Source organism: Pantherophis guttatus, chromosome 1 (assembly GCF_059756535.1).
Source record: "Pantherophis guttatus breed Tessera chromosome 1, ASM5975653v1, whole genome shotgun sequence".
Taxonomy (NCBI): Eukaryota; Metazoa; Chordata; class Lepidosauria; order Squamata; family Colubridae; genus Pantherophis; species Pantherophis guttatus.
In genome coordinates, this window is record NC_142063.1 from 288,918,586 (window position 1) to 288,941,478 (window position 22,893).

At 37.5% G+C, this 22,893-nt stretch overlaps 1 protein-coding gene across 6 annotated transcripts in view; it reads left to right on the plus strand.

The window, feature by feature from the left end:
• The window catches only part of DAAM2 (dishevelled associated activator of morphogenesis 2), a 210,778-nt gene that overhangs the window by 122,792 nt on the left and 65,093 nt on the right, over window positions 1–22,893 (plus strand). For all 6 annotated transcript variants that reach the window (XM_034428014.3, XM_087883100.1, XM_034428012.3 and 3 more), the window contains exons 4-6: window positions 6,753–6,827; window positions 9,751–9,845; window positions 18,053–18,386. In XM_034428014.3, coding sequence (XP_034283905.2) covers window positions 6,753–6,827; window positions 9,751–9,845; window positions 18,053–18,386 — 504 coding nt within the window. The remainder of the gene's footprint in view (window positions 1–6,752; window positions 6,828–9,750; window positions 9,846–18,052; window positions 18,387–22,893) is intronic.

A 22,893-nucleotide genomic window follows, 5' to 3' on the forward strand; every position in this document is an offset into this window, starting at 1 on the left:
AGACTAGAGATGGCCATTACTCTAAGCTTACTATCAAGCTGCTTCCTGCTGTTCTTTCTCCCAGGAACATTCCTCAAAGTCAAGCCAAAGAGGGGGAAGTCCATTTTTGTTCTCGAACGATTATCAATCTCCTCTTTATATCCACCTATTTGTGCAACTATACAAACATGTATTTGGAAAGAGGTAGTCTACTTTGCTGGTAAGACTGCCAAGATATAACCTCATCACATGAGACAGTGGACCAGGCTAGATGAAGCAAGCCCTGACTTAGCGTGGAAGTCCAGATGCTGCAATGAGTAGCCAAAGATTTCATCAGCTAGGTGTGTTCCAAAGAAAAAGGCTTCACGCAGAGATGCCAACAGGAAGGGGCTGCTTATTCATCTATAAAGTCTCCCTCCCTTTCTCTCTTTTTCACTAAAGAATTCCATGTATCTGTGAATAAACTATGCAAAATAGCTTATTACTTCACCACATGTAAACAAACACACAAAAACTGTATGTTCTGAAATAGAAAAATGGAGATATTAATTCAAGGTCAACTTTCTTCTCTACATGCTAGAAGATTTAGCTGGAATATCCTTATCCATTATGCAACTTCTGAATACGTAGAAGATATATGACTTAGGGAACTATATAAATGCTATATGTAAAGAATAAAAATAAGTGGAAATGTAAATTGAAGGGATGAAAAGAACTAATGTTCTTTTTCATTTTCAATCTTATTGCTGTCAATTTTATAAACACATTTTAAGAAAAAAAAAGATATTGAATTAAAACACATTTACATAGTTGAAATATATGTAAATTAAGCTCCTATGCAAATATCAAGTTTATATCATTACTAAAAGAATCCAAAATCTTCCTGGACTAGAAGCCCAGTGGGCCTAACATAAGTCACAGATAGCTGTCAAAAATATTCTCTTTGCCTTTAAGTTTCTTCTTTACTGTATGATGATCACTCAACATAAAATACTGATTATGAGAGAAAGTATAGGGAGGAACATGTAGAGGAATTTCTGTATTATGTTGCAATTATTTTTGGCACAGGAAGCCATGTGTGTACAAAATACTCAAGAATTTAAGTAGATGTATGTATCTTTAAGCCTGGAATGGGCCATATTTTTCAGAATTCTATATATAGCTAAATTTATGAAAGATTAGAGTATATGGTATGCATGCATGGATTTACAGAAAAAAATGGCATATTCTGAAGCATTCAACTGCTGTACGATGCATTCACCTTGATGTGATCCTTGTGTAATGTTTGAAGGATTGCTTATCTGCTTCTTGCCCACTAGTATAAAAAAGCTTTTCAATTTTAAATATACAGTCTAAGCTTGCAATCGTTTAAACTTTCCTACCGTGGGTTTTATCCAGAAACCTACATAACAGTCTGCACCCAATATAGTTATTGTAACATTTAAGCCTGTTTTAAACACTGCAATTACACAGTTTATTTAAATCACAGTCTGAGGTCTCTGTAAATACTTGGGTTTAAGAAAATTTGACCTTGGTCATTACATTTCACACAGTACACCCAGATTTTAGCTTTTTCCATATCTGAAAGACCCGTTAAGTTGGCTTATAGGTACAGCCCAATTTAAAAGCACATTAAAGAGACGCTTAGACTGTCTTGTATATTCATTTATTTGACACAGAATTGTGATCAGGTAATACAGGAGATGGGCTGTACATGTGCAGATTTGTATGCTCAGATATGTTTAGAATGTTTAAAAATGCACAGCACTTTCAACCCACATGCTCTGGAAAAAATGTGACAAGAAGAATTTCGAGGAGCCATTAAGATAACTGTGGGTTATATTTTATATATCACCACTATATTTTGGAGAAAACTGATATACCCAAAAGTGACCTAAAGGAATTTTTGTCTGTCTCTCATATTTTGTGGAAAAGCTTCATAATAGAGAAGCAATTCATATTCTGTTCTTTTTCTCTGCAAGCCCCCTCCCCCTTCAATCTCCCCATCTCTTTTTTGCATGCATAAATAGTCAAGTGTCTTGTTCCAAAGGTGCTTTTCAAAGGCAACTGGACTTTCTTGGTCCCCCCCCCCTTGAAAACAAACTGCAAAATAACCGAAGAAGCTTCTTGGTCAAGAAGTGAAATGTCTTCAAAGCAAAAACCAAGAAAGTCCAACTGCCTTTTGGAAAAGCACTTTTGGGACAACCATGACCTGCATGATTGAGAATCTCCATAAGTAAGTCCAGTATTTTGTAGACATAGAAAATGATGATATACATTCAGGTCAATATTTGAGTGGTCCAAGCTGGAGACAAATTTGTGTTCCAGGGATTTTAAGTCAGATTTGAGTGGAATTGTTTTCTGAATATTCAACTCCTAGGAAATAATCTAATAGAAAATTAGGGACGTGGTTGAAGTTGAGGAAGGATGAGGTTGAGGTGACACTTTTGGAGAAGGTTGCTAGTAGCCAACACTGATTTGATGTCATATAATCAGTCAATTATTATTTCCCGATTAATATTACATAAGGTTTAAGTAATGTGTAATATAATTTGTGTGAAAGCGCAATCAAGGAGCTCTCTTTTAACAAACAGTCCTGCCTTCTGCTCAGGGCACTTGGATCAGAGCAAAAATCATGGTCTTGTCGCTAATATGTTCCTCTCCACTATTATAAATAAATGACCAGTAACTCATAGAAGCTGAGAAAAACAGATCAGGATCAGAGATTTGAATTAGCCCAGACTTGGAGTAGCGTGGATTCATTTGTGGTTTGCTGTCTCCCAAGTAAATATATTACAAATTGACCTGTTGTCTTGGAATTTGGACTTCCCCATGTCTGATACATCCTTCCAATAAATAAACATATCAGAGGTCGTCTTTTCTGATGTAGTATGGTTTGCTAAAAGATTAGTTGGCTGCTTTCTTCTCCTGCTGAAACTTACAAAATATTTAAAAGGAAATCAGAAAAAAGAGAACACAGTCATTACAATTTGAATTACTTTTCTCTTCCCAGACAATAGGTAACTCTGCTGTAGAACCTTTTTTTTTTAAAAAAAAAATCATGCTCTTACTGACATAATCAATCAAACTTTCCTATTCTTTTTAACGGAGAGAACTGTTTCTCAAAGTTCATCAATCTGTCAGTCTATTTATCAACGATATGTGCTTTATCATACCAAATAAGTCAGCAGGAATTCACACACATTCCCTGACAGAGCTAGATGGTAGTCCCAGTGGGTGTCTTTTCTCCCATGGAAAGCTTGGGAAAGCAGAACTTCCACAAGAGTGTAACAAAACTTTGGAAGTGCTAATCATGTGTTATGGGAAATAGGACTTCTCAGCCACATCTGCCTACTGAGTAACTGGGTCCCTGTGGTCTGTCCTGTTTCAAATTGAAACTCTTGTGGCTTGATTGCCTCGGAGGGTGTGTGTGTGTGTGTGTGTGTGTGTGTGTGTGTGTGTGTGTGTAGTCTGAAAAATCTTGACTTTGTTCCAGGTCCAGTTATAAATGTATATTTGTGTCCTGTGGGGAAACTATACATATTTTGCACATTAATCAAAGAACACCAGTCAGCAGAACGGCAATCAATTGCAGCACAAAGCAATCCTCCTTTTTTTTTTCTTTTTTGGAAAGAATGTGTTGCATTTCATTGATCTGAAGTGATCGTTTCTTTTTTCTTTTTAAGGATAAACCCACTCTCACGGAAGAGGGCTCAACAATGTACCAATTAAATATTGCTTCACTATAAAATTCCATCTGACATTTTTCAAATAAATCAAAAAATATTCTTCTAATAGAAGCTGTTCTTTTCTCAGTGCATGGTTTTATGCTCGTCTCTAAATGTTGATTCTCCAAATCGATGAAAGAGATTTCTGCTCTTCAGCATTCTGACATATTGCATTCGGTCATCTTTTTAACACATTACCGGATAAAAAGCAATGATCTATACTGGTATTTAATGTAGTCTTGGCCTCCCTGATTTACCCTCTGATAATCGGTTGGGAAATCCAAAAATGGACAGGAGGAGGGATTATCTAAGTAATTCGATTACTTTGGAAGGTTTCATTCACAGCCAGCTATGTAAGCCAAGAGCTTACATCCAGAGTTCCACAAGGGATGAACGTGGGATCAAGATAATTTTTTTTCCTGGCTAAAATTAATCATGAGCCTCTCCTGGCTTTTGTACACCACATTTTATAAGTACTTGATCCAAACAGCTTCCTGAATGATTAGTTCTTGAAAAGGCTTGGTGCAATAACCAATGGCCAATAAAACAACAAGAATATCAATAACTAATTTTGATGCCTAATAGGTGATAAATGAATAGAATGAGTCTGTGTTCTTAATGTGTGAACTATTTCTTCATGGTGGAAGGGGAGGCGTTATGGGTCTCAACTTCTTCCATTACAATACTTCTGTGTTCTCAGTGCCTCAGATGACTCTCAGTATTTGCATTCTTCTCCTTTCGGACTCAGGGTATTGAACAGCCAAAATAAAAACATTTATACATAACATTACAATTAAAAACAGATTTAAAATAATTAATAAATTTGGCCCATAATTTAAAATTTGTCAATTTAAAATCAGTATCAAAATTTTAAAAACCAACCCTAAAATCAAGACAGACCAGCTAACTGAAAAAAGTAAGTTTTTAGGGCCCGACGAAAAGTCCTGAGGTCGGAGATCACTCGTATCTCTGGGGGTAGATTGTTCCAAAGGGCCAGCCAGCATTGTCTGGCCGACGGCACCCTGAGGAGGCCCTCTCTGTGGGAGCGAACTGGCCGGTGGGAGGCTATTGGTGGCAGAAGGCGGTCCCGTAAGTAACCCGGCCCCAAGCCATGGAGTGCTTTAAAGGTGATCACCAACACCTTGAAGCGCACCCGGAAGTCCACTGGAAGCCAATGCAGCTCGTGCAGGAGAGGAGTCACATGGGAGCGCCCCGTCGCTCCCATAATCCCCCGCGCGGCCGCATGAATTTAGACATGAATGTAAAGATATCTGACTCAAGTCAGCAGATTTATTCTGGATTTTTTAAAAAACAAGTCTCCCTTTGTTCTTCATTGAGTACTTTGATACAATTTGCCTTTTATTGATTAATAATATTTACAGTTCCTGTTAAAATCTTTCTTTGCTGATGTAGAATTAGCTTTTCTGTGCATGGCTCATGGTACTGAAATGCAAATGGAAGAACAGAGGCAGGCAGGAATAGCAACAGCACTAGCACTTAGACTTATACAGTAAATAGTATTGAATTGAAACATCTACACTTTAATTGTATTACTGCTGGTCAAAAATTTATAGGCTGCTCATGTTCAAAAAAATGTGAACATTAGCAAGTTTATCAAGAATAAAATCATAATTTGAAGGGAAAAAAAAGGATTATTCCTTTTTTGTCCCAAACACAGGCTTGAGGTCATGCATTCAACTGCAATTTATTTATCTAGGCATCTAGTTACTATTTTGACTCAATTTCTGGAAAACTGTGAACTGCCTCAGTGCATGTGTTTTTTGTGGATAGAGTAACATTGAGGGCTAAATAGGGCGACATAAAGCACAGCAATTTGCAGCTAGTTTTTGAAGCAACATCAGCAACTGTCCATTGGGAGCCTCTTGCCATGTCATGTTCTTGTAAGAAGCCAAAGTGAAGTTCATATTATAACAGAGAATGGCCTCACACTGTTTTGTACATAACAGCCTTACCTTCCTGTCTTTAGTTCACTGGAAAACACAGTGTATTTTGATAAGTAGCACAGCAGTATTTTTAGAGAATAATCTTATCATTATTTGAGTACAGCAAGACACCAAGAACCTAATCTCTACTTGTTAAATGAAGGTCATTCCAGAGAGGATATATACTGTTTAAAAATGATCAGGATAATGAAAATAGAATTTGTTATTTAGTATGTATTGTTTATTATGAATTGAAATGCTCCAAATTACAGGAGACCCAAAACTAAATGGGGTGGTACTTAAATAAGACTGTGGAACAACCCCCCCATCCAGCAATATCGAAACGAGGTATCTTGATCTAGCTTAGCAAAACCATCTCAGTTAGAAGCCATCTAGGGAAATGCATCAGTCTAATTGTGTGGAATTAAATAAAGCAAGGTATTAGGGTCTCTCAGTACCTTGGACAGATCCTTTAGGCAGGTCCCCCCACCACCAACTTGGGAAGTTGTCCCAGCAGGATGAAAGGATTTCTAATATGAATGTCTTCTTTTACCTACTTCCTCTGAAAAATGAGCTGTATCTCTTAAAGGTCTAATGATATATTTTGTACTTAGAATATGTGGTGATAAAGGCTGAAGATCCCAGTAGAGCCATGTTCACTTGGCCAAATGATGCCCATCACTACAAGTCATATTCTTATCTGGAGGAAGAATGGGAAATAATCTCCAGAAAAGAACAGGAATTAAGTGATCAGTGGGGCACACACCAGAATTTCATCTTAATGAATCATATATTGCTGTTATTCTTAATTTTTTATTTTTATTTTTGGCTGGGATATTAGAACTATAATGGTCTTTTATTTTATATCAGATAAACCTGTAGATATGAAGGAGAGAAAATGGAAACTAGAAAAAGCAGAATTGATGGTGGTATTTGGTAGGAAAAATGAAGGTTTTAAAATGTTGATTCTATTGTGAATTGTGATATTAGCATTTTATTTAATTCATGAACTGTTTTGAGAGGACACTGCAGAAGACATCCAGGCAAATGGAAATGACTCTGAATTTTTTGCTATATAATTTTTCTTTATTTTCTGTTTCAGGAACAAGAAGATCCTAACAAGCTTGCTACAAGCTGGCCAGACTATTATATTGATCGCATCAATTCCATGGCAGCAGTAAGTAGCCTCTTTACCCTCTAGAAATTGTTGTCTTGATCTATCTAACTCTGTTTGATCTTTTCATCCACCCTAGTGCTGTTGGAGAGCCTGATTCTTAGGAATAATCCAGCTTCCCCACCTTTCTATATTTTCCTAAATTGTAAATAGTCACAAAGCTTTTAAGCCAATGTGCAACTGCTACCAACTCAAGCATTGCCCCAGGCTTTCTGTGGCATGTCAAGGATAGTAGTCCAAAATTGTGTTGGTCAAAACCTATTTAAGGAGAATTTCAGAAGTCCTAAGGCATGAGGGCTGTAGAGTATTCTTGTGCTGTTTAAATCTCCTAAATCACATAAAAATGAAAGAAAAAAAAAACCTCTGAAGTTTGGCCTTACTTGGAGAAAGGGGATCAGAAAAGAGCCTATGCTCCCAATAAACAATTTTGCACTCCATCTCTAAGCTCTTAAATTTGTGGAGAGAAATGAAAAAACGAAGATGCTAGCTAGGAACTCATTTCTACCCTTCCATATTATTTTAAAGAGGGCAAAAGCAGCATGCCTTTATCTCTATTTATATTTTTTAAACTTAAAAAAGGCTACTTCACTCATCTTCGATAACAGAATAATAGAGTTGAAGGGTCCTTGGAGGTCTTCTAGTCCAAACCCCTGAACAAGCAGCAGACTCTATACCCATGATGGTGAACCTATGGCATGCGTGCCACAGTGGCACATGTAGCCGTATCGGAGGGCATGCAAGCTCAGCTCCGGCGCGCATGTGCGCGCTACCCAGTTGATTTTTTGGACCTTCTGGACCCACCAGAAGTAGAGAAATAGGCTGTTTCCTGCCTCTGGAGGGGCTCCGGGAAGGGGGTGGGGAAGGCTGTTTTCGCCCTCCCTAGACTCCTAGAAAGGGTCTGGAGGCTGGGGACAGCAAAAAATGGGCCATTGCATGCTAGGAGTGGGGGTCGGGGGGGGGTCGCGTGCACATGCGCGGGGCAGGGCGCATAGAATTATGAGGGTAGGCACGCATGCGACACACACCCTGCTCCTGGCATGTGATGGCAAAAAGGTTAGCCTTCACTGCTCTATACCATTCCAGGCAAATGGAATGGTATAGAGTACCATTCCATATAGTATCTTTTTGAAAGCCTTCAGGAAAATAGGCATGTTTTGGTAGTTCTTAGGAATCGCTTCTCTCACCTTTTTCTGAAACACATGAAGCATTTGGTGGAATGGATCTTTGTATTTCTGTGTGAATACTGTGAATATGTGTGAATACTGTGTGAATATGATAATTATTACTGCCATCTTTCCTTCCTCCTCTTTCAGCAATATAAAATGGTGAACAGTTCAAGCATTCTTCTTTCTGTCTTCAGTAGCTTGAACTTAAAAACGCAAGCTCCTTTCCTACTTGATGAGAAGAAAGAAAAGTTACTTTTACACCACTGTGTTGCTTTTGGAAACTTGTCAGTACTTGTACTCCAAGATATATTCATTTTGTTAGAAGGGTTTGCAAACGAATGACTGAAGCTACTCTTCAGAACCGTGACTACCCCGAACCTATGATGTGCGTGTGTGTTAAAGGCCAACAAGACAGCTGTTACGCATTTAAATTTCATAATTTAGAAATAATTTACTTGGAACGTAACAGCTTGATGGAGCAGAAAAGAAAATACATCTTTCAGCACACCTAACTCCACTTTGGATAACTTTCAGTTCAACCCACTTCTATAAACAATGGGGACAAAGAACAGGCAATGCATGAAGGTTAATGTATAGGCAGTTCCTATAACAATGATGTCAGATGTTTCCACTTTCCTTGCTCAGGTGTCAGAGTCACTGGATGAGGAGTTTTGCTGTTTTTTTAAAAAAAATGTACATTCACAAATTAGCTCTAAATTATTTGATACTGGGGATACATGGCTCTTCCATCTTTATGGATAAATCCCCCAAAAAAGGCTGGTTCCTTAATGGCAGCCACTACTGGAGAGAGATTAGCTATAAGAGTATTTTGTAGTGATTGGTTTTTGCAATGTTTAAATTTCATTTTTGCCAGAAATCTTAAATGTTCAGTAACAGTAACTCTTAAGAAAAAATAAAATTTCACTATAACCTTTATTGGCAAAGGGCAATATTACTTAATAGAAGAAAGCACAGATTAAGAGCCTTTTATTTTCTGAAAAACCTTCCACTGAGATTGTTTTTTTAAAAGAATTCTTTTTCTTGCTAGCTTTTAAACATTTGGTTTAATTTTTTTTATTATGTTTTTACTTTCTTGCTGTGAAGGGCTGTCCTCTCTGTTAAGAGGGACAATAACTTGCTTGGTTTTAGTGGACTGAATTTGACTTTCCACAGAGGTCACTCGCCAAGGTTTATTCCAAATCCCTGGGCCAGTTGAATAGCATACAGTACAAAGGTCAAATTACTTCACTGACTGACCATCCTGAAGTTTAGACTTGTGTTGGAATATCCAACTCTGAATTTTGTAAGCTGCAAACTCAAAGTGAGATGGAAAGTTTTGGGGGAAAGGAGTAGGGTATAAAGGGTATGAGTGAAATAAATTTTTTAATGGAAACTATTGGAAAATTTTTCTCTTTTGTAACAGTCTACTGTAAATGTCTGAGAATATTGGTGGTTTTTTTAAAAAAACCTTTTTTCTTCTTACTGTTATTTAAAATCAACTGCAGGTGAAAAATGAAATATACAAAGAAATTGTAATCATGTCTATTTGAAACCCAAACTTTCAAAACCAGAAGGGCTTCCTAGAAAGTAAAATCTTTTCTTTCAGCTCTGTTGCTGAAGGTTTTGTTTTCTTGACAGCATCCAAATGGTTTCTCCAACTTGATTGGGCGGGTAGTGCTTGATTAATCTTGAATTACTCAGTAATTGCATCTCTTCTCCTGTTCTGGATTCGTAACTCTTCCATGGTCTCATCCAAACAGATGCAGACTCTATATGCTTTTGATGAAGAAGAAACAGAAATGAGGAATAAAATAGTTGAAGACTTGAAAACAGCTCTGCGAACTCAGCCCATGAGGTATGTCATATATCTTGCTTCCATTTGTCAGATGCTTCTTAGGGTAGAACTACCAACTATCTATCATGGGGAAAAAAAGTAAGATACAAGATAATCCCTTCCCTTGTTCTCAAAATATCATGTAAAGAACACCAGACTAATTGAAGATAATTTTAATTTTTCTTGGTATAATGTTTTAGAATGGAGCTTAGAGAGTAGTCAATCACCTTCTTTCTTTAAGTAGATCTAAGCTCAGTTCTGAAACAATTATATACATTTCTCTTTCTAAATTTATGTCTTCGTTGTCACCTTCCACTTGAACCATATTGAATATTAAAAATCTTTTTTCCCCTCTCTAGTTATTTTTTTGACCTACAAATTCTTCTACCTTTCTGATAATCTAGTTGATGCTTTCATATGTTTACTCTATACACCTCCTTTCTCCCCATTGCTTAAATCTGTTCTGGGTCTAATGGCTTTTAAAATTCCAATACTTTATTACTACCACTATGTGAAATACTGAGCTGCTAATATACGAAATGAGAGAAATAGAAAGAAACATGGGAAGTTTGTACATAGAACTTGATATAATCTGAACTCCTGCTAAATTCCATTTGTGTAGGCTATACACAGTTGTTGCACAGGATAAATCTCATCCGGTAGAACCTTGAAATGTTAGCATAAAATATTAGGCAATCTTCTTTTAGTTTTCTGCATGAATCACTAGAGTTGCGCAGAGATTTGTAGTTAAACAATTGCTCTTCATTTTGGTTCAGTACTTCCATGATAGAATCTTTCTGTATATCAAAGATGGAGAAGTCACAGAGGACGTAACCAAGCATGCTTTCTTCTGTTGCTGATGCAAGGTTTTTAAAAACAATGATATAATACTGCAAATTATTGATTAATCAGCCACATCAACCTCTTTTGTCCAAATAAGTTATTCCATAATAGCAGTGGATAGTGTGGACAATTTTTCTACTTGCCCTGCTAAAAATCTCTGTAACGTGTATACCATATATAGTTTCCTATCATCCTTTTCTATCATGCCAGGAAAGACATTACTAATAGGACTGGCTTTTTTTCTGAAACCTTTTGGAGTTCATTTGGAATTTTTTCCAGATAAGTCCAGCATTACTTTGGCTAAAGACCTCTGACAGCAGGCATTTATTTCCTTTGTTTATAACAGCTGTAATGAGTGTCGTCAGCAGCAGCCACAAAGTATCACATAAAGTCTTTGCTTCTAAATTGCTGGCTGCAACCCTGAGGGCTTATCCTTTTTTCTTTTTCTTTTTTTCTTTTTTAGCAATCGCCAAGCCAGATTTCAAGTTAAGTCTCATAGCTCAACTGATTCCAGGGACTCAGTTTGCTTATTGCAGGATTGACTATATGCCAACCCTCGTTACCTAAGCCAGTTCGGTGTTTAATGGAAAATAGAGGTCCTCGTGGCTCTATCCAGTCCTTTTTTGATACAAAGTCCCCCAAGATATTGGTCTTGGAACCAAAGAAGGATGGTTGCTGTTTTGTAATGCCAGTTCGAAAGCCTTATAATCACACCTCTGGCTGAACCTGGAGTAGCAATAAGCTTGCCTTAGTGTTCATATTTGAATATCTGGCAAAATTGAATATATTTATGGCATACGCTCACCCATAAAATTAATTTTATGAAGTGTTTATGTAGCTTGCTAGCTGATTCCGTTGTAATTAGGTTTGTATCATTCTTTGCCAAAGAGAAGTCAAACTTTGCACTTAGGACACCTCATTTGTAGCTCAGAAATAATCACAACACATTAAACACATCTGCAGAATCTTTCCTGTTTCCAATATCACCCTTGGACATCGGTGGTAGAAAACGTGAAGCAGAGGGAGGAGGTAAACTTCCTGTATATCTCATACAAGCCTTTCAAGTGACTTAGTGGCTGAATTTTGAACTTTCACCAAATATTTCCAAGGCTTTTCTACATTTGGTCCTTGGCATTAGGGCTGTGTAGAGCTTCAAAGGCCATTTTGCTTCATCAGAAATCCAGTACAAATTAGCTAAATAAGCAGTGAAATGCAGAAAGGAAGTCTAGTAAGAATTATGAGCCAGATTATCTCTGCCTTGGTGCCTTTTCTACCTCGAGGTAGTAAAACACAGTTCTGCAAGGGACTTTGCTGCTCATCAAGACAGATCACCTATAACTGTTGATTGAATTTGTTCCTTTTTATTTGATTCAATGATGTCTCTTAAGTAAGAAGAAATTTGGGCATGCAAGTAGCTGGCCATATTCTAGGAATAAAAATGTCTGCATCAATTGTACTGGAGGGATTCTCCTGGGTGTTTAGTGAAATTCCATTGTTCTTTCAGATGGTAGTTACATGGCCACAAGAGGCACCACATTAATAGAACAGCCTTTTTCCCCCTTTGTAAGAAGAATTTGAGGTCCAAATTGAACTCAGATGTGTTTCAGTAAAGTGAATGGACCCTTTGGTACGAAAGGTAGATTTTTACAATAAAGTTGATTTTTAATAGTAGCCGTTGTACATATCTCCATGTCTTGTACAACTGAACTGTAGAAATGCTTTAGCAGTTCAAGCCAATTCAGCAATTACAAAGCATTCAGTCACACTGCTTAGGGAAGACCTGACAATAACTTGAAAGGAACAATTGGAAGAGAGTGAAGATTTCCTTGTGAGTCGGTTTTAACCATCAGCAACTATGATTATAAAATATCAGGTTTTGAAACACAGGGGAAAATGTGTAGTGCCGCTTCTGTTAATCATCAGTTACCTTGGCAAGTCAGGATGTTGTGGAAAAGAAAAAGTTCTAAATAGAATAGGCAAAACTTAGCTGGACTTTGCTTAAAGAGTGAACAAAATGGAAACGTATCAAGAAAACTTGTTTTCTTTTAGCAAAAAAATACTTCCATCATCTAGCTGATTAAAAAAAAGTCATTGGAAAATGTGTGTTTTATTTTAGCATGCCTTTGTCTTATTCTTCTCATGACCTCTGGTAGATGGAACCTATTTCAACCCATATTTTAGGTGGGATATAAGACCAGGATTTTTCAATGGTGAACATATCCCTTGATCATAATATCTGAAGTAAAAGTGGAATGGAATAGCAGCTGCCAGTTAGGTTTAAGATGTGCAGGGTGTTGTGACCCAGGCCCAAGTAAATAGTAGAAAAAACAAAACAAACTTTATTCGAACAGCTGAGAATTACTTTATTCCCAGCGTCGTTCAACTAAATTAAAGCAAATTGCTCCCAACACAAATTCCTCAGTCCTATCTCAAACCTTGGTCCAATTAGGCAAACTTCCAAAGGCCTTTCTTGGCAAACGTTCAGAAGTCACAGATACAAAAATAAATACAAGACGTAGATGAAGAAGAAGACGAAGCTACCAGCGTTGTTTTCCGGCAAAGCCCAAACGCCATTACTGGTCTGTTTTAAGCCTTATGGGAGGGGCCAATCATCTCTTGGCCCTACTCACGAGTTGTCCTCTTTGCTTGAGCTGCTCTTGCCTTCTGGCAGCTCTTCCAATGCGTGCATTAGGAACAGGTTTCTCCTGCCTCACTCCTATCAGGCTCTGGAGACTCTGGAGTCCGCACCTCACTCCCCGATGGCCCTGGCCCCATCTCTGCCTCTGACGCTGAGCCCTCATCCCGGCCTTCCCCAGACTCCAGGACTGGCCCATGTTCTTCCTCAGCCTCATCGCTGTCTGACTCCACTGCCAGCTCCACAGGCTGCTGGCAGACCACAACACAGGGCAAATTAATTATGACATTCCTTTTCCACAGAATGTGATATGAATGAAACTCAAAGAAATGATTCTGTAGGACATTTTTAAATCCTGTGTTCATAAAGAGCACAAATTTTGTTAGGCAAGGGTTTCATTGTGAATAGTACGCCAGTGACTGTATTCCAAAAAGTGGATGGGGTAAACAAAAACTAAATACGTTTTTATCTAAACTAAGCATAAATTTAATTTCAAGATGCATGCTTGACTACAGTTGTTGAATCAACCATAGGTGTCATTTGTTGGACTAGGAGCAACATTGTTCAAATTGCAATGGCTGGGTTCATAAAACAAAGCAAAACTTTTAAAAAACTCATCCAGATTGGATCCTAAAAAGATCTGTATGATGGCTTGGCACAATATGCAAATGCAGCTAGTTTTTAGAGCAGGGAGAATAATTGTAATGTATAGAAATATTCCAAGCTAAGTGTTTCAGTCAATTAAAGTCTTACGGTTTTCTACAAGAAAAATAAGAACACAAACACATCCTAAGATGGAGAATCGGTGGTTTTCCAGGTTATAGCAGAAACAATAGCTCCTAAGTGGGTATATTGTCTATTGGGTTTTCAAGGACTGAAGGTTTTCTGGATGAGCCCCCAGAAGGTAACACCAAATGCCACTGTTGTGTGTCCTCTCCTTTGAAACAGGTGGGAATGTTGTTCTGCAAATTAGTTTGGAAAGAATGCTTTGCTTAGGGCATTGAAGCCAAGTCCCCGTTTGAAAGCTTTACTAGAAGGGAAAGAAAACCATTCTATCATAACTTTTTCTTGGCTGTCTTAAGTTTTCCTCAAATAGATTTTTTTCCTCTCAGAAAAGCATCGAGTGATGTTTTTCCTCATCTGAAAACCCATCCATAGGTGAAAAACAGCAAAGAAATGTTAAGATGAAAATGTGACTTAAATGCCAAGACTGTAAGTCACACAAAGCAACAGTTACCTTTTTTGGGAAATGAGAAATGCAATCCTGGAACTGAAAGCCAAAACTAACAATAGACAAGCAAATCATTGCCATCTTCATGCTCTTTCATTGCTTATGCCAATGAAGGTTGGAAAGAATGCTATCCCAAAGTGATTTTTATATCTTGGCCATTTAATGCATTTCTGTCTAACCATTTGTGGTATGTGTTTGCTCTTAAGCTTTGTTTGTTCTCAAAGACTAATTTTAAAGTTCAGGCTTGAACAGGTACCAAACCTCAAACTAAATCTCTTGATACTCTGTAAAGCTTTGGTTTTTCTCCAGACCTTCAACCAGTGAGATAAAGTTACTGCAGAGATAAGCTATGCAAGGAATCTACCCCCAATATTGCATAGTTTCTCTATGTTATATAGTTATTCCAGATTTCTATTATTTGATGTATTTTGTGCATATGCATTGGAAGCTCAAGTAAAATTTATAAAAAGTATTGTTTTATGGTCTCATCTTACGGAAATACTGCAAAGTGGCCTGATATTGGGAGCCACATGGTTTGTGCCAAATTTTAAAACTCCAAATATATGAAACAAACCTACATATTTGCACCGGTATGCCCCAAATGGTTGTTTCATGGAAATTGTATTGGTTCCATCTTAGATTTGAATTGTTTTGTTTGCTGCAGGCCATTTGAAATGTACGTCTCAGTACCATATTTTTTTTTTTTTTGCAATTCATTTATTTTTCATTTATTTATAGACTACTTTAGGCTAGAAGAGATATCTTGTCAGTTGCTCACATTTGAACTTAACAAGGGATATTTGTTGATTTTTTATTTTTATCATCTTAAAGTGGATGTTCCATTATTGGAGGTTTGAAGAAAAGATTGGACAACCATTTCTCTGGGATGGTATAAGGACTGCTGCCTTGACCAGGGGCTTCGAATAGAAGACCTCCAAGATCCCTTCCAGCCTTGTGCTTCTATGATTTTAAAGTCATCCATTTTTGCATCCATTACCACAAATTTACCTCTACACTATACCAACAAAAAATATTGTTCAGACTGTTTTTTGATTGTGTTGCAGAAACTTTCACCAGGGAATGGATGCATGGATGGATCATTTCCCAGATTATTAACTCCTTTCTTGTATAAAGTGGCCATGCCTTACCATGTCTTGATTAATTAAATACACTGAAGCAGCTCCTTCAAGTAGCATTGGCAAATGTAAGATGAGCCATTCGGTTCCATGAGTGGTATAGCCATCTTTGCATCACTAGCAAGTACCGGTATTATGAGCCTAACTTTCATGGCTATCCATGTTCTTAAATCTATGTAGAATTATAATGAGACAGGAAAAAATCAGACATTGCAAACAGTGGAATAGAAAAAAATGAAATTCTGAAAGATCAAGGATTACTAAAGTTTCCATTTGTTGTAGGGTGTGGTACAAACTTAAATACTGCTTGGGTTTTTATTCTGTAAGTATTTGTAAGACAGAAAGAGAGATTGTGTGTGTGTGTGTGTGTGTGTATGTGTGTGTGTGTGTGTGTGTTGCACAGAGATCTAGAGGACTTGCAGCAAATCAAAGTAAAACACATCATTTTAAACTAGAAATAGAAATAGAAAACACATGATAGCAGGAGGGAAAAACAGTAGCAAACAAATATTTTTCAATAGCATATGATAAAAATAACATGTGATAAAAACAGTAAAGAGGATTAGAACTAAAGGCTTTCCTAAAAATAAACCATCACCAGCTCCTGGAAGATTGTTGGTGAACAAATGAAATGTGTCTCCCGAGAGGAATTCTAAAATGTTTATACAACTATTCAAAAATCTCTCTCAGGCAATGTAGGAATTCACAAGAGACTCAGAACTTGCAAAGGAAATCTTGATATGCAGGGCAGATTCATTTGGGGGAAACTGGTCCTTCACAGATCAGGATGCTACCTTTTCAGGTTCTGTGCATTACTGCATATGGAGTTTCAGGCTTTCCTCTCCCTCTCAAATGGTCAAACATACCAGAATTTCAGCATTCCTGTATGGTATATTTAAGATGTAAGAATGAATTGGGGAACTTTGGGATAGAGCCATCTTGCAAGGTTAGAACCATTTTAAAAAGATACTATTTTAATATAATGTAGAAGTATTAAGAAGGCTGTTTTGGGGATCGGTGGACTCTCTGACTCTCATGATATCATTTTACTCCAAGCAGTGCACTGCCAGCACCTGTCAACTTGAATTTATTGAATTGTACCTAGAAACAAATTAGAAGCCAATACATTTTGAATAAAATAAGGTGCCTTGTTTCCAGATAGCTATTTTAAGTGTCAATAAGTAATTTTCTCTTATTTTCTCTTGTCCGTATATCCTATGATAAATTATTTATGAGTAGTATGATTTTTTCCCCACTTTTCCACTTTATTAAGTACATAATATGGTTGAAAAAAAATGTCTATTTTATGTTCTTGAGCTACATTCATAGGTAACTATATAATGTCATGATTGCAATAGCCATTTTTCTAACAGATCTCAGAGAATACTAGCTAGTCTAAAAGAAACATTTAAATATAGAGTTTTTCCTTGGGTTTGACTATTGAGGATAAAATCATTTTTTATTTGTAAAGAAGCATATTCTAAAGAGAATTTTCAGCCAATGGCAACTTTATAGGTTTAATATTCTCATAAATAAGGAAAATGTAACTATATGTAGATAAATAGTGGGCAATAGTATTTTATCTATTTTAGTAGATGATTTGCACTTTAAAATCAACTTGGTACATGTTTTTAATTTTCATTTTCTGTTTGCAGAAAAGTAAACTTTAATATATAAAATATACTGGGCATATACTTTGATTTTCATGTCTCAGCAAAGAAATACAAAATCAGATAGTTTGTTGGACGTGAGTTTCCACTATTTTTTCCATCAGTATTTCAACCAAACAACTGACTGACAGTGAGGACAGTATGTTAGTTATTTTCTGGCATAGAAAATATCTGCTTAGATAGGAGAAAATGTGGTCAAAAGGCTGTTAATAAGCTGAAATGGCTTTGGGAAGAAGACAGCAAGTATTGCTCAAACCTTTATCCTTGTGGAAATTGTTTTGTTAGGTCAAGTGAGTCATTGTTTTTTCAAATTATGTTATTTCAAGTCATTTAAATGTGTGATGTTGGATCCATAATGCAATTTCTCTTTGTAGCAGAAAACAGAGGGTGCTGAACAAATTTTATTCCACATACACATCTGCCTCCGTAAAAGGGTTTGCCCAGATCCTCAGCTATGTACACTTAAGAGCAGGGGTGTCAAACTCATGGCACATGGGCCGGATGCATCATGCACTGGCTACGCCCATGCCCAGTTTAGCAAGGGGGGGGGAAGTCATGATATGTCACGTGACAACACCGTGACGATCCATGTTTGACACCCCTGCTTTAGAGTTTCCCAAATTAAGAGAAGAGGCAATGTGGTTCTTTTATTAATCTGACACAATTTATGCAAAGTGCCTTCATTGTTCTTTTTTCCCCCTATCTCTGAACAGATTCGTAGTAAGATTTATTGAGCTGGATGGCCTGAGCTGCTTGCTGAACTTTTTGAAGAGTATGGACTATGAAACCTCTGAAAGCCGTATACACACATCCGTTATAGGATGCATCAAGGCTCTGATGAACAACTCCCAAGGACGAGCCCATGTTCTAGCCCACCCGGAAAGCATCAATATAATTTCGCAGAGTTTACGGATGGAGAACATCAAGACCAAGATTGCTGTGCTGGAGATCCTTGGGGCTGTTTGCTTAGTGCCAGGAGGTCACAAAAAAGTTCTGCAGGCCATGCTTCATTACCAGGTCTACGCAGCGGAGAGAACAAGATTCCAGGTAAAAAATGATGAATTGAGCAAGATGACTTGTAGAGCTGGTTCTTTGCGTAAAACAGAATAAATCAATCAAAATAGAGCTGGAAGGGACTTTGGAGGTCTTCTAGTCCAACCCACTGCTCAAGCAGGAGACCCTATACCATTTCAGATAGGTGGCTGTCCAGTCTTTTCTTAAAAGCCTCCACTGATGAAGCCTTTACAACTTCTGAAGGCAAGCGGCTCCACTGGTTAATTGTCCTCACTGTTAGGAAATTTCTCCTTATTTCCAGGTTGCTTCTCTCCTTGATTAGTTTCATCCATCCATTGTTTCATGTCTTGCCTTTTGATGCTTTGGAAAATATGTTGACCTCCTCTTCTTTGTGGCAGCCCCTCAAACTGGAATACTGCTATCATGGCATCCCTAGTCCTTCTTTTCTCTACTGCCCTTAGGATCTATGGATAATCTGCCCCAGCTACGGATCCCAAAGAACACAGCACACACAAACTCTGAACAAAACTTAGTTTACTCAAATAACGCAGTTTTAGCAAATGCCGGCTGTTAATAAGCGTTCTTAACAGCCTGACAGAATTCCACAGATAAGATAGTCAGAGTCTTATTGGAGTTGGCAGAAAGCCCAGAAGCAAGGTTGCAGAGAAAATCCAAACTGGATGATTAGCAAACTAAAGTTATTTCCTACAGCTTGTTGCAAGCTGCGATCTTTCTTAAATAGGCTAAGGGAGTGGCCAATTAGCTCCAAGCCTTACTCTCGAGGAGACCTCCTCCTGAGGAACCACTCCTGCCTTTTGGCAGCTCTGCGTGCCCGTGCGTTGAGAAGAGGCTCCTCCTCTTCATCCTCTTCACTTACAGGAGCCTCTGGAAGTTCTGAAGGCCCTGACTGAATCCCTGCCTCTGGCATCACATCTTCTTCAGCCTCCTCGCTGTCCGACTCGAGTGTCGGCTGCACAGGCTGCTGGTGCCGCACCACACCAGCCTCCTCGTCATCGGGATCAGCAACAATCCACGCAGGCCACTGGCGGGCCACAACAATGGACATATATGGATATAAGTCCATATGGATATCCATATAAGTCTAGGATCATCTTTGTATTATTTTGTTTAATAATCTTCCATATCTTAACTTCACAATACTACTCAAGAGAGACATTTCACCTAGTGTATGAAATCAATAATATGTGAATTCCTCACTGTGTTTGTGAGAATTTTGATCCAGTGTGCTGAGCTAGACCATTTCAGAGTATAATAGGCAAAAGAACAACTGACATTTTACACCAATTTAACTTTTATCTTTTCTGAACAGATAGATAGTTATCCACCTTTTCTGTCTTTTCATAGAATAAAAATGGATCCAAGAGACATTTTTCAAAATAAAAGCGATGCCAGAAGTTTTGTGATTTATTGACTGACTAAAATAATCTCAAAATTTATCATCAATCAGGGCTGCGAGCCTATGGCACCCTGCTGACTGCATTTATCCTAACACTTCTTTTAGCAGTAATATTACTAGCATTACAAAATAATGATGATAAGAGAGTATGTATAAGTATGTGTACTTCGAATTGCTTAAAAATAATATATGTGACTACATGTTCTGAACATGTCAACAAAATGTGGATATGTAATAACAGAGCAGTTCATAGGATGCCTAATAGCCTGAATGTTGAACACTGAATATATTTACTTAATTTGCTTTGTTTTTGGAAACACTTTCAGAAAACTGAGTCTTAATGTTGTGATTAAAATTCGGCAATTACAGGTGTGCAATACTTGAATTGACAGCAGGAACAGGATTTTTGGATCCAGTGTGGACGAACTCAATGTAGTGGCCAGGAGCTTCTGAAAGAAACTTTTTTTCTTCATTGTGATAATATACTTTTGAGTTAAGGAGGCCTTAAGGAATTAGACTATGCATTACTGCCCTGTTACTTCTTTAATTCAGGCATCTATTTTCCTAGACTTGTTTAAAGAACCAGTGACAGGTACAGGAAATGTGCTCATGCCAGATCCAAAGTATATTTCCTCCTACAGATCCAAATATTGAATATCTCTGTTTGTGATATAGCAGATTTACATATATGTCAAAGTAGCTTTGGAGTCAGATACTATGTTTTAAATATGTTGATATGGGAATTTTCTCTTAGAACAAATAGTGTGTGTGTGTGTGTGTGTGTGTGTGTGTGTGTGTATCAGTGGTGAAATTCAATTTTTTTTACTACCAGTTCTGTGGGCGTGGCTTGGTGGGCATGGCTTGGTGGGCACGGCAGGGAAAGGATACTGCAAAATCTCCATTCCCACCCTACTCCAGGGGAAAGATTCTATAAAATCCCCAGTCCCACACCATTCTGGGGCCAGAGGTGGCATTTGCCAGTTCTCTGAACTACTCAAAAATTTTGCTATTGGTCAGAACCTGCTGGATTTCACCCCTGATATGTATGCATGTATAGATATATAGATATATATACCCTGTTTCCCCCAAAATAAGACATCCCCTGATAATAAGTCCAATTGGGCTTTTGAGTCCATGGCAATAAGGCCAAGCGCTTATTTCAGGGTTAAAAAAATATAAGACAGGGTCTTATTTTTGGGGAAACAGGGTAAATATGAGCATTTCACAATTTCATGTAACAGTAAAATGAAAAACTAGAACTAGAAATTCTCTTCCTAATCTCTCTCTCTAACAATCTAAAAGTGAATAAAAATAACTTGGGGAAAAAAGTAATTTCTTAACTAGTATGGAACAGCATAGTTTTTACAGAATATGTATGACTACCTTTTTGACAAGTTATTGTTTGTTGTTTTCAGAGTATTTTATGAACCTTTAGGAACTAACATCCTATCTTTTCCATGAATGTGCAGAATGTCCATATATACATGTGTAGTATAAAAGGAGTTAAGGATGAATCTTTGCCTGCTTGGTTTTTTTTTTTTTTAGTTCCATTATGAACATAGTTTTATTTTATTTGCTTGTTTATTTGTTTTTCTGAGTCTGTGCCTAAATGCCAGCCTTTCTTTCTGCAAAGTTCCTTTCAACAGTCTAAACTTGTTCAAGGTACTTCAGGCATTCTTTCTTTCTTTCAGTTTGGTGTCAGAAGTGCTAGCATTAGCATAACAGATTCAAAGTTAAATCTAACTTGGCTGCTTCTATCATTATGAATATTCATGCAGTAATGCTTGTCAGATTTCTGTGATTAAAACTCAGCAGTTATTGTAGGAAACAAAACATCTAGGCACCCCCAAAAAGTTGATATGATAGTTGTTGTTAGTTAGGAAGTCGTGTCCGACCCATCACATCCCCATGGACAACATTCTTCCAGGCCTTCTTGTCCTCTACTGTCCTCTGGAGTCCATTTAAGCTCACGCCTACTGCTTCAGTGACTCCATCCAACCACCTCGTTCTCTGTCGTCCCCTTCTTGTTTTGCCCTCAATCTTTCCCAGCATTAAGCTCTTCTCCAGTGAGTCCTTCTCATTAGGTGGCCAAAGTATTTGAGTTTCATCTTCAGGATCTGGCCTTCTAAAGAGCAGTCAGGGTTGATCTCCTCTAGGACTGACCGGTTTGATCGCCTTGCAGTCCAAGGGACTCTCAGGAGTTTTCTCCATACCATAGTTCAAAGGCCTCAATTCTTTGGCACTCAGCCTTTCTTATAGTCCAACTTTCACAGCCATACATTGCAACTGGGGAAACCATAGCCTTGACTATGTGCACTTTTGTTGGCAGGGTGATGTCTCTGCTTTTTAGTATGCTTGATATGTGCTCTAAATCTATCATCTAAAACTATTTTGAGATTTAGATTAACTTCTTACCCAAATATGGACAGAGAATTGTGAGGAATTATAAAGGGGTGAGTTATGAAACATACAGAAATTTTATCAGAAACATATAAAAAAATTATCAGAAAAATATCTTCACAATATTCAGCTGCAGCAGTTACACTTTATGTATATTATAGGGAGAGCATCATTGCTAAGGAATATATAATTGATATCCCTCGTTTTTATGTTATATTTATAACCAAAGGTATGCAAATATATAGGAAATCCAAGTCCCCATTGACATGTTAAAAGGAAATGCCTCCTGTCATCTAGGCAATATCATTTAGATTTGCCCAGAGAATGGAATATTCCACAGGGCTTGAATCTTGCTGAGTTAAGTTAATTCCAGTCAGTCATCATAGGTCTCCCTGCCTCTTCCCTTAGATATTAACTATTCAGCCTCAAACATCAGCCCTGATGTTTTACAAGTGGCTATTTGGCACTGACAGCAAAAGTGTTATTAACGTTCTTCCTGAATAGTAAAAATTAATGATGAAAAATCCTCTCAGCCAAAATGACAAAGAAGTGAAGACTGAGTAGAAGGGTTTTTTTTTTGGTTTTTTTTTTTGCCTTTCTTGGTCTCCGATTGAAGAGGAAATTGTGGGTTAATAATTCCAAGGAGGAATCATTTGAAACTTTCCCTTCCTAGATGAATAAAATGAATATGTCTATACATCATCGTCTTCCAATCTAGAAATT